This window comes from Chinchilla lanigera, unplaced genomic scaffold (genome assembly GCF_000276665.1).
Source record: "Chinchilla lanigera isolate Chin_1 unplaced genomic scaffold, ChiLan1.0 scaffold00173, whole genome shotgun sequence".
NCBI lineage: Eukaryota > Metazoa > Chordata > Mammalia > Rodentia > Chinchillidae > Chinchilla > Chinchilla lanigera.
In genome coordinates this window covers 421,464-432,105 of record NW_004955574.1, presented here as the reverse complement: position 1 = coordinate 432,105, position 10,642 = coordinate 421,464, and the positions used below count along the sequence as shown (strand labels likewise).

The following is a 10,642-nucleotide window of genomic DNA, read 5'->3' as shown; positions in this document are numbered from 1 at the left end:
GATTCACTAAAGTGGGAAGAGGAAGAGGAAGCCAGGCAGCCAACCAGGAATTCCCCGAGGGGTCTAGGAAGCCGTGGGAAAAGTGACCAGGGCAGAACAGAAGTCCAGGGAAAACTTCTGCTACAAAAGGTAATCCGATCTGACTCCTTGGCCCAGGCCAAGCGGCTGTTCCTCTCTGAACTCAGATTCTCTCCACTCCAAAATGGAGCTGCCAGTGGGACCACACAAAGCTGCTGCTATTGAGGACAGACTGAGTCTGAGTCCCCATGACACTGAGGAATGTGGCGCTGTGTGCCAGACAGCTATGCGCCTTACCTTGGTCGACCCATTTAATCCCCCATGTATCCTCCTATCTGGAGAGGGCATCACATTATCACACCCATGTTGCAGGTAGAAAAACTGAGGCACCAAAAGGTTAAATCACTTTGGTACAGGGACCACCACGGGGGGCAGAAGACAAATAAATTCCTAGACCCTTAACTTGTTCCTCATTAAAAGCATGATTTGTGTTTCCTTCTGAGGCAAGGACTTAAAAGCTGCATTTGCTAAAAAGAAAAAAGGAAACATGGACTCTTCACTTGGGTCTAGAGATGTCTAATGGGTAACTAAAGTCAGAACAAAATTTTTCATACTGTGTCAACTTGAGAACTGAGAAGTTTAGCAGCTTAACTAAGTGACCCAGTAGGGGGCCAGGGTCCTCACTTTGTAAACCTGAGCTTGTGGAAGAGGAAGGCAAGGAGATGGTGTGGGCCTAAAGGCCCCACCTTAGGGTAGAGAGCCTGTATACAACATGAGAGGAAGAGGCTTGCTCTCCCTGACTTTTTGCTGTTGCTGAATTTTGCTGCCTTTACTGCTGCCCCCTTAGCTACCCACCCACCGCCTTGGAGTCAGCTGATTACACACTAAAACCTCCACAAACTGTGAGCTAAGTAGACCTTTCCTGCCTTAATTTTGAGTGTCGGGTATTTTGTCTCAGCAATGAGAGAGAAGTAACCACCACAGAATTTGGTATCAGAGGAGTGGGGTCACTGCTGTGACTGAAAGGACCATGTTGTTCAAGAGATTTTGGATCCTTTGGGAAGAGATCAGAAAGGTTCAGAGGTGCCAGCTAAAAAAGCAGAGCTGAAATGCTTTAGGCTGTTCTGTCTGGGAGATTCTGATCAGAGCCCAGAAGACCAGAAGGCTGATAAAAATCCTGCCAGTAAAGACCAGGCTCAGGAGGTTTCTGCTGAGAAGGACTGCACTGGCTGTTGGACCCAAGATGACATGGGTTATGGCTTGGCAGAAAGTTTGTCTGCACTTTGCTCCTGTCCAGAGACTTTGCCTGAGCCTGAGATTAAAGGCAGTGGACTAATTAATCTGGCAGAAGAAATTTCAAGGCAGTCTAATATTGAAGCAGTGGCATGGCTATTGTTGGGAGCTTTTAGCCAGATCTATGTTGAGAATCAAGAGCAAAGTGCCCAGCAGGATGATTTAAAATGTTCTGAGTCTGGCCAGAAAGGAAGCTCTAGTAAAGCTGTGAACTGTAAAGATAGAGCTGAAGAGATTCTGACTGCTAAGAAGGAACCAGGGGAATACAAAAGATGGCCTGAGGGCATCACTAGAAGCAGTAAGTCTCCATCCCTTGCAGCCTCAAAACTGCAAAAGTGACTTTGCTTTGAGGAGAAAACCACAGAGCACCATGTCCCAGAATGGTGTCAGCATAGAAAATTTGTTCCTCAGAACTGGATTCAGAGTGCCCAGGGACCCAGGCACTAGAACCCTACAGCCAAGAATGAGGAATGCCGGGCTACTGCTCCAACTGGCAGCAGACCTTGGCATCATCCACGTGGTGCTGGCTTTAGGTGCATGCCGAATGCAAGAGTTACGGGGTTTAAAAGGCTTCCACCTCAATTTCAGAATGCCTGGGAGACCAGACAGTGTGCTCTAAGAGAGCAGTGTGTGAAGCTGTGAGTGAGAATACTTAAGTGCAGTGGAGATCCCAGAAGTTTGGAAAAGCCAGGAACATGGATCATCTAAGGAAAGCTGCAAGGAGTGAGCAAAGAGGGCCTAAGAGAGAAGCCATGGCACCTTAACCACCACAAGTGCCAAGGGGTGGAGTCACGCAAGACCTTGGGAGCTCACAATTTGCAAGATTGCTTTAGGTTCTACAACACGAACATAGGACTTAATGTTTGCCGGGTTAGATTTTGCACTTGATTTGGTCCCAATCCGTTGTATCCCCGTTTGTTAACTTTTGGAATGAAAATGTTTATCTTGTGCCCTTGAATGTTGCAAGTGTTCAACTTTGCTTTCATTTGTACAGGGGCTTGCAGCTAAGAGTTTGCTTTAAATCTTACAGGAGACTTGGGACTTAGACTTTTCAGAAATGCTGAAACTGTTAGGACGTTGGCAACTCTTAAGAGATGGACTAAATGCCTTTTGAAAAAAGGATATGCATGAGTCTTGTGGGGGCCAGGGACTGAATGTCATGGTTCTAATGTAATATATGTTGGTAGACTTTAATACTGGTTCTTAAGGATTGTTAAACCTGTGTTATAATGTTCAAGTTGTGAAATGATAAGAATAATGTCTTTCTATCTAGAAACTGGTTTAAAGAAACATTTCTGTTACCAAGTTCACAAGGGGTAGATGATCATGGTTGATACATTGTGTCAACTTGAGAATTGAGACTTTCAGAAGCTTACCTGACTTGGGGGAGAAGGGTCCTCACTCTGTAAAAATCCTGAGCTTGTGGAAGGGGAAGACACAGAGATGGTGTGGGTGTAGAGGACCCCCCAAGGATGGAGAGCCTGCACATAATATAGAGGAAGAGGCTTGCTCTCTTCCCATTTGTAATGTTGTTGCTTTCTGCTGCCTTCTGCTGCCTTGAATTGTTGCCCCTCACCCTGCCACCCTGCCTTGGAGCCTGCTGATTACAGACTGAAACCTCCACAAACTGTGAATTACATAAACCTTTCCTTCCCTAATTTTGAGTGTTAGGTATTTTGTCTTAGCAAGGAGAAAAAAGTAACTAAGACACCCTGGTTGGCCCCATGGACCCTGTGTGGGGAGGGTATCACATTTATCACACCCATGTTGCAGGTGGAAAGACTGAGGCACAGAAAGGTTAAGTTACTTTGGTACAGGGACCAACGTGGGGGCAGAGGTCAAATAAATTCCTAAACCCTTAAACTTGTCCTCATTAAAAGCATGATCTGTGTTTTCTTTTGAGGCAAGGGCTTAAAAGCTACTTTTGCTAAAAAGAAAAAAGTGACTCTTCACTTGGGCCTAATTAAAATCAGAACAAAATTTTTGACCTTCATTTTGTAGAAGTCTTGAGTCAAATCCTTCTCAGCTCTGCACATGGGCATGTCTGTCACTAGGAAATGTTTACTTAAAAGTTGCCAAGGCAATGTTTGATGTGCTAAGTTTACCTAGCCTATCACATAACCCTTTGTTAAGGGGGCACCAGGATAAGAGATTTCCAGGTACACTAGACTGTGCCCGGAATCTCCACTGTCTTTAACCCCGGGTCACTGCGGATGCCAGCAGAGCTTCACAAGACTGAGACTGCCCCAAACAAAGTCCTGTGGGTGCCACGGGACTGGAATTTCCCCTACATCATGAGGAGTCTGCCAGAACTATAAAACCAGGACTGAGATAATGATCAACAGGATCCCAGACCACCACAGCACCCCATAAAACTGGTCTCCATTCCTTCGTGAACAGACCCTTCCATTTCTCAAGCTGTGGCCTTTTTCCTATCTTCTCATACTTTCTTTTGTTGGAGGGTGGGCTTGATCTTTGTCAGAACTGTGCTTCCCTTTCTTTCACTTTTTACCTAAGGCTTTGCCTGGAAACTCACACTGTTGCTTCACTTCTCATTTCCGTGAGCACTGAGCAAGGATCCATGCGAGCCACTGACAACTTGTCAGGGCTCACACACTGGAAAGGATCGGGAATTCATGGCAGGCAGCCTGGCTCTGAAGGGGGTACTCTGGACCACCAGGCTTCATCACCTGCCAGGTCTCAGCAAGTGACTTCCGTTCTCCCAAACTCGTGTACTCATTTGTGAAATGAGCTTACCAATCAATACTCACCTCGGTGGCTTTCTGCAAGAGTTAAATGTCATCAGCCTTGGGCCTAGGATTAAATGTTTCAAAAACAGGAACCTTTGTTACCTCAGTTCCTGCAGGAAGCAAGAGATGTGCCAAGGCCCCGGGCCTCTCCTCTGGTGCAAGCTCCGGGTAACTTATCCAGTGCCCCACTGAGAACAGACAAAGCAAGGCAGCCTTCCAGACCCTGATTCTTCCTGAAACCACAGGGAAAAGCACCCCAAGGCCTGGGCACCCCTTTCCCTCCCACCCCTAACCCGACCAAGGACCACACCGCACCCTATTCCAGCCCTGCCAGAGGAGGAAGCTGGGTCTAGCGTGCCGTGCGCCCCGCCCAGATAGTCCCGCCTGGCAGGAATCAAGCCCTTCCCCCCTACACACACACACAGCCGCAGCAGATAAAGGCACCCAGCTCAGCCCCGCTCCTAGCTATCCCTGAGCGGCCTTCTCACGATGTCCCGCCACTGCACGATCCTCGCCTGGACCCTCCTTGTCCTCCTCGGAGCGGCTCAGAAAGCCGGAGGCCAGAGCAGCTGCGGCTCCATCGTGCCTCGAAGCGACTGGAATGCCCTGGCTTCCGAGTGCACCGAGCGCCTGAGCCTGCCCGTCCGCTACGTCGTGATATCGCACACGGCGGGCAGCACCTGCAGCTCCCCAGACTCCTGCGAGCAGCAGGCCCGGAACGTGCAGTACTACCACATGCGCACGCAGGGCTGGTGCGACGTGGGCTACAAGTGAGTGCGGAGGGAGGCCAGGCGCCCGCGGACGGGCGGGGGCGGAGGTGCCGGGGCCCAGGCGGAGTTGCCCGGCTGACGCGCTGGACAGCGCACTCAGCCTCCAGAGTCACCCCCACGGCTGGTCAGGTGCAGGCAGCAGGTGCTATGTGTCAGGGGAGGCTTTGCCTCAGCTCCGGCCCACGCGTCAGCGCTCCCCCAACCTCTACAAAAGCATCCCGTTCAAAAGGGCTGGTGCCCTAGCAGGAAGGTGTGCGGGCTGATTAGGTGGGAGAGAGGTCCCAGTGTCACCAGGGTTCATTTCTGCCTGAGGCCCAGTGCAGCTCCCTCCCCAGAGGGGACTGGTCCTGTCCCCTCCGCTTGCCCCTCTGCAGTCAGTGGGGCGGTGGGGGCCTGGTGCGTGCAACACACCCGGGGCACTGCCTCGCACATCACTGGCGCCCCAAGCCCGTGGGCCATGGCCATTAGGCACCAACTGCGTGCCAGGCAGTGGGCGGGGCACTAGAATGAGGAGACAGCAGGGAACAGTGCGACTCTATCCCTGTGTGACTTAAGACAAAACAGGTGAGAAACAAGATGGATTCTGACAGCAATGGAAGTGGCGGACCAAAGGAACAAGGAGGGGGAGGGTGACCCCAGAAGCCGGATCCGGATCCACTATGGCTTCTTCAGGGGGCCGAGGACAGGGAAGGCCGCCCTGAGACGGTGGCTCTGGAACCAGGGAGCTGAGGATGCAATGCACAGGGCGCAGGTGCAAACGCCATGAGGCCAAGGGAGCGGCTCTCATCCCGAGACACGGTGGCTGGATGTAGGGTGGGGCAGGGGTGTGAGTGGGGAGAGGGCCGGCAGGGGATGGACTGGGCAGGGCCTGTGGGCCACAATACAGACTTTGGTTTTCACTCTGAGTAAGATGGGAGTCACGGCAGGTTCTCAGCATGCACTGACTTAGCGTAAGAGGCTTCCTCTGACCGCTGTGGGGAGAACAGGCTGCCGTGGGCCTGAGGGCAGAAACCCCTGGAGCCTGGAGTTGGGTGGAGTGGCCTCTGGGCTGTGCCCGCCAGCCCTTTCCAGGGTACCAGGCTGCGGTCCACACAAGCGCTTCCATAGAGAGGGCGCGTCGGAACGCGACTCAACCAGGTCACAGTGAACATCGAAAGCGCCTGTGGAGCTTACGGAAACACAGCTTGCCCGGCCCCACCTGGAGAGGGCACCAGCACGGCCCAGAGAAGCCTAGAGGCTGCTAGGGAATCCTCGGTCCCTCCCGCTCCAGATTTCATCACGCAAAGGCTCCACTTTCTGGGCTCTATTTCCAAGGGTCCCATCCTAACTGTTCCCCTGGGGTCAGGAAGATGGAGCCTGGCCCTGCACCCGCTGGTCTAAGTGGCCTATGGCAAAGGAGAGGTCTACTTCCTGGGTTTTAGGGTTCAGTATCTGACACTCTCAGCACCCCTCCCTTACCACATCGTGTTCTCCCTCCAAGCCGCAGTGTCCTCACCTATGGATAAGGTTCTTGACTGTACCCACCTGGCAATGGTGGCCGAGGTTTAAATTTGATGTATCCAGGTAACAAATCTACAGAGTGCAGCCCCCAGGGCCAGGTGCCCGCAGAGCCATCACCTGCCCAGATCTAGCAGCTGGCACCACTGGGGTGACTCTAGTCTCCTCAGGCGGATTCTGTGAGCCGGCTTCCTAGGCGGCAGGCCCAGGACTTGGACTGGGGACTTCCAACATCCCAGGTGTGGTAGTGACCCTGTGAGAATGCAGGCAGTGCAGCTCCGAGGTGCTGACCTAGCTCATGTCAAGGTGCCCAGGGAGACACACTGAGTCAAGATGCGCTGAATGAGCCTGAAGGATCTGCTGCCTGGACGGGAAACCGCCAGAAGCAGATGTGACCTCAACCTTTGAGCCCCTAATTGTGTCCCACAAGTGGACCCGAATGGCCAGAGACAGGGTGAGGGAAGGTCAGAGCTCTGAGGGGCATAACCTTGTGCAAAGAGTGTGGCTTTCTGCGCCTCTGCTCCTCAGTGTTAACAAGGGGGAGACAACTACCTACCTCAGAGCTTGTGTGGCAAAGCAAGAGCTCAACAAATCCTCCAGAGAGGGAGAGGAGGGCAAGGAGTAGAACTGAAAGCACAGGCTCTGCCCAACTGCTGAGTGACACTGGGCAGATGGTACCACCTCCCTGAGTCTCCGTAACATGGGGTGGCAGTGGCTCACAGGGCTGCCTTGCAGATGAAAACAAGGTACACAGAGCTGCGCTTGGCATGTGGCACCAGGCACAATAAATGAACCATGGTGGGAAGAGGAAAGTGAAGGGGTGAGGATGGTGTTGAGGAAACTGCCATGGCAGGAAGGGGGTGAGGCACTGCCCCCCAAAACCTTCCCTCACTCAAGCCCCTGATCTCCCATGCAGCTTCCTGATTGGAGAAGATGGGCATGTCTATGAGGGCCGGGGCTGGAACACCAAGGGCGCCCACTCAGGTGGCAACTGGAACTCCAGATCCATTGGCATCTCCTTCATGGGCAACTACATGGGTGAGTGACACCCAGGAGGGACAGTGGCATGGGGCTAGGGGACGGCAGGGCAGGAGGGGGGTGGCGGGTAAGAGGCTCTGCCATCTACAAGCTCTGTGACCTCAGGCCGCAGACTACATTTCCTGAACCTCACTTCCTCTTCCGATAATGAAACCATTTTCAACAACAAGGTTGGTTTCGTTGATCTATACAAAATCTTGAAGCCAGCTCAGGGCACCCAGGAAGTATTTAACAGATGTTGGCACTGGGCCAGACACCATTCTGTAAGTTTTATATAAAGTAACCATTTCCCCTTCCACAGCCCTACTGAGGTGAGGAAACTGAGGCACACAGTGATTAAAACCAGCTTGAAGCACACAAGCCACTACCCCTACCCTTTTGAGGGAGCACCAGCCTAACTTTTGCATCTGCCCCTGCAGAGCGGGTACCCCCAAAACGGGCCCTCCGGGCAGCCCAGAATCTGCTGGCCTGTGGTGTGGCTCGGGGAGCCCTGAAATCCAACTACCAGCTCAAAGGACACCGGGATGTGCAGCAGACGCTCTCTCCAGGCGACCAGCTCTACCAAATCATCCAGAGTTGGCCACACTACCGTCAGTGAGGCCCTGCTTACTGCCCACCCCCGTCCCGCCCCCGGCCAGAAGCCCTGCTGCCGCTTCCTTCCCACGTCCTCCAATAAAGATGCCACTCCAGCTGTGTCCCGAGAAAGTCGCACAGCACAGCCCCCTCCTCCCCGCTCCCACAAGACCCCAGCCATCCCCCTCCTCCCAGCACGCTGTCCTCGCTGGTGCTCAGAACCCAGAGGCCCCGACCCTGAACCAAGACCCCGGAGATCCCAGCTCGGAAGCAATATCACAGCTCAGAACCCAGAGGTCTCAGGTCAGAGCCCAGGAATCCGCACCAAGCAGGTTCAGATGGCACCAACAGCAGCTCGGAGCTCTTCTCAGGCAGTGGGCCATGGAGCAGGGTACTCCCAGCACACAAAGATGTCCTGTGCAGGATTTCTGCTTGGACTCCTTTGGAGACAGGCTGCTCACTACCAGCCCTCAGCTCCCTCCTTGCAATGTGTTAGAGCCTGGAAGTTTTTCCTGAGTCTGAATTCCCATCTGCCTCCTATGGCAGACATGGCCAGGAATACCCACAGCCCTCAGTTATTTCTTCCCGTCCTCCTCCTCTCTTCCCACTCCACCCCACCCTTCAGTCATATGCTAAAGGGTCCCAAGGATGAACACATTTATTTACAAAATGTACATACCCTCCCTCCCAGTGTGCACTGCCTGGGGAGAGGGCAGGGTCAGGGCCTCACACACCTGGGACCCCTAGGGGAGCAGGGTTTGGGTGAGGCTGGAAGGCCTCCCTGGCCCTGGCCCTGCACCTATGCCATACCCACTGGTGGGCAGGGGTGGAGAGGCAGTGCAGCTCTCTATGGTCATGACCGCGTGTCCAGTCGGTTCATGTATTCCTGCAAGGCCTTCAGGCGGGCGTCTATTTCAGCCATGTCAACTGCCTGGTGGTCCGAGCTGTACTCTGTGAGGGCAGGCATCCGTGGGGGGGGCTGGGAACAGTCTGAAGCTACAGGAAGCTCCAAGCCCAGACGCTGCCCTCATTATCATCCCAGCAGGCGGGGGGACGCAGCTTACCTTTGATGGGGACCCAGCCCCCTGAACTGGCCAGGCGTCTCTGACTACTGCATTCCCGAGGGGTGGACTTCTGGTGATGAGGGAGGCAGGAGACGGGTCAGGCACTGTCCCTCTCTCCCTGCCCCACAAGTGCCAAGTGCCACTGGGAATTCTGAACCCCAGGACCTCAAAGAAAATGGGGCTGACACCTACTGGGCACTCACTACATCAAAACCAGCTTGGGTTAGCCTGTCACACGGACCCCCAGGTGATGCCATTCGGTACCTTCCCGGGTTTATTGGTAATGTGACTGAGGCACAGAGATGCCAAGTACTTCCAGTCACACCGGCACAAGCAGCAGTCAGGTCTGAAGATCTGGTAACTCGAGGCCAGAAACTTACAGCCCCCTGTGCACCCAACTATTCTACCCATCAGTCACCTCATGGTCCTAAAACACCCTGCCTGCTTCCAGAAGCATCTCAGTCACCTCTGCAACCTGAGCCCCGGGACGGACTCATGGGAAATGGAGACAGCAGGCTGTTAGGGCCTTAACGCTACCCTTCCCTCCTCCGAGGCCTGGCAGAGACACTTACTGTATTTGACCCACTCCAAGGAGTGGGGCTGGGGGGCTTCCCGTGGCGGTGACAGCGAAGGCTGAGGGAAGGGGTAATTGAGGATCAGTGGTGAGTTGGTCTTTGGTGCTTCCCACATGGCCCACCGCCGTGGTTTCAGGTCCCTCAGCCTCCATCACCCAATTCCCCTGCAGAAGGCTGTGCGCCGTCTCCCCAGGCATCCCTCCGAAATGTTCCTTCCCCCAGTGTCACATTTTACCCTCTGGGGAGCGACTCGGAGAAATCCTCGTACTCGCTGCAGGAGCTGGCCGAGGAGCAGCGGCTGCGGAAACTGTCCACTAGGGGGAGACGGGGGCCTGAGCCTCCGCGCTCGCCCGGCCGGGTTCGCCGCCCGTCCGCCCGTCCTTCCCCACCCACGCCCCACCCCCAGCTCCAGGCCACCGACCCGAGGAGCTGCGGTGGCGCGAGCGGTTGGCTGCGTCCCCTCTGCCGGTCACGGCAGCAGGGGGCCGGGCCTGGCGAGACCACGAGATGGTCGGACCGTCCCCGCTTCCTCCACTGCCCAGTCGGTTCCGCTGCTGCTGCCGCTGCCTGGAAAACGGGAAAGGAGACGCCCGCTTTGCGCCCAAGTCATGAGGGGAAAGGTGTCGCCGTGCCCCTGAGTCACAGCCAGAGCCGGGGACCCTGCCATGTGGCACAGGAGGGGAGAAAGCTGGCGGGGACCAAACCCGGTGGAAGCAGGAGAAACAAGCAAGCAGCGCGGGTGAGCGGTCAGGAGAGGGGACAGGGTCAGGAGAGACGCGGGACCGTGGGGACAGCTGGGAGGCGGGCAGTGGCGAGGGACCGGGCCAGGCGGCAGCCAGGACCCGGGCAGGGATGAGGGCAGCGGGGCGGGAGGCGCACTAACTTCATCCTGATCTCCCTCTGCTTCTTCTCCTTGGCTTTCACGAAGGCCGTGGGGTCGAAGCGCGGCGCGCGCCCACCTAGGACAGCGCGGGGGTGGCGAGGCTCGGGGTCACGGCCCCGCCCCCCGGTCCCCCACTCCCGGGACCCCCACCCCTGCGGGGCGCAGACCTGTGGGCGACGGC

General features: G+C 55.1%; 2 protein-coding genes and 1 long non-coding RNA gene across 3 annotated transcripts in view; 2 read left to right on the top strand and 1 right to left on the bottom strand.

Moving 5' to 3' along the window:
- Nucleotides 1–4,430: 4,430 nt before the first annotated feature.
- On the top strand, nucleotides 4,431–8,060 carry Pglyrp1 (peptidoglycan recognition protein 1). The gene is made up of 3 exons (XM_005413825.2): nucleotides 4,431–4,831; nucleotides 7,245–7,366; nucleotides 7,786–8,060. Exons 1-3 carry the CDS (start codon nucleotides 4,551–4,553, stop codon nucleotides 7,962–7,964), a joined length of 582 nt encoding a protein of 193 aa, XP_005413882.1. The 5' UTR covers nucleotides 4,431–4,550; the 3' UTR covers nucleotides 7,965–8,060.
- Nucleotides 8,061–8,579: 519 nt separating this feature from the next.
- Ccdc61 (coiled-coil domain containing 61) overlaps nucleotides 8,580–10,642 on the bottom strand; it is a gene marked incomplete in the record, with an annotated part of 36,457 nt that continues 34,394 nt past the window's right edge. Inside the window, 7 exon segments of the mRNA XM_013509570.1 lie at nucleotides 8,580–8,890; nucleotides 9,004–9,073; nucleotides 9,576–9,636; nucleotides 9,814–9,892; nucleotides 10,000–10,145; nucleotides 10,462–10,537; nucleotides 10,629–10,642. Coding sequence (XP_013365024.1) covers nucleotides 8,793–8,890; nucleotides 9,004–9,073; nucleotides 9,576–9,636; nucleotides 9,814–9,892; nucleotides 10,000–10,145; nucleotides 10,462–10,537; nucleotides 10,629–10,642 — 544 coding nt within the window.
- Nucleotides 10,142–10,642, top strand: part of LOC106147530 — a 5,774-nt gene continuing 5,273 nt past the window's right edge. Inside the window, exon 1 of the long non-coding RNA XR_001232451.1 lies at nucleotides 10,142–10,317. This is a non-coding gene — a long non-coding RNA (uncharacterized LOC106147530). The remainder of the gene's footprint in view (nucleotides 10,318–10,642) is intronic.

Bases quoted from the DNA above. Each gene is read 5' to 3' on its own strand.
- Pglyrp1 (XM_005413825.2), top strand. From the start codon at position 4,551: ATGTCCCGCCACTGCACGATCCTCGCCTGGACCCTCCTTGTCCTCCTC. The intron at 4,832-7,244 runs GTGAGTGCGGAG...TCTCCCATGCAG, and splicing joins TGGTGCGACGTGGGCTACAA to CTTCCTGATTGGAGAAGATG. The intron at 7,367-7,785 runs GTGAGTGACACC...CTGCCCCTGCAG, and splicing joins CTTCATGGGCAACTACATGG to AGCGGGTACCCCCAAAACGG.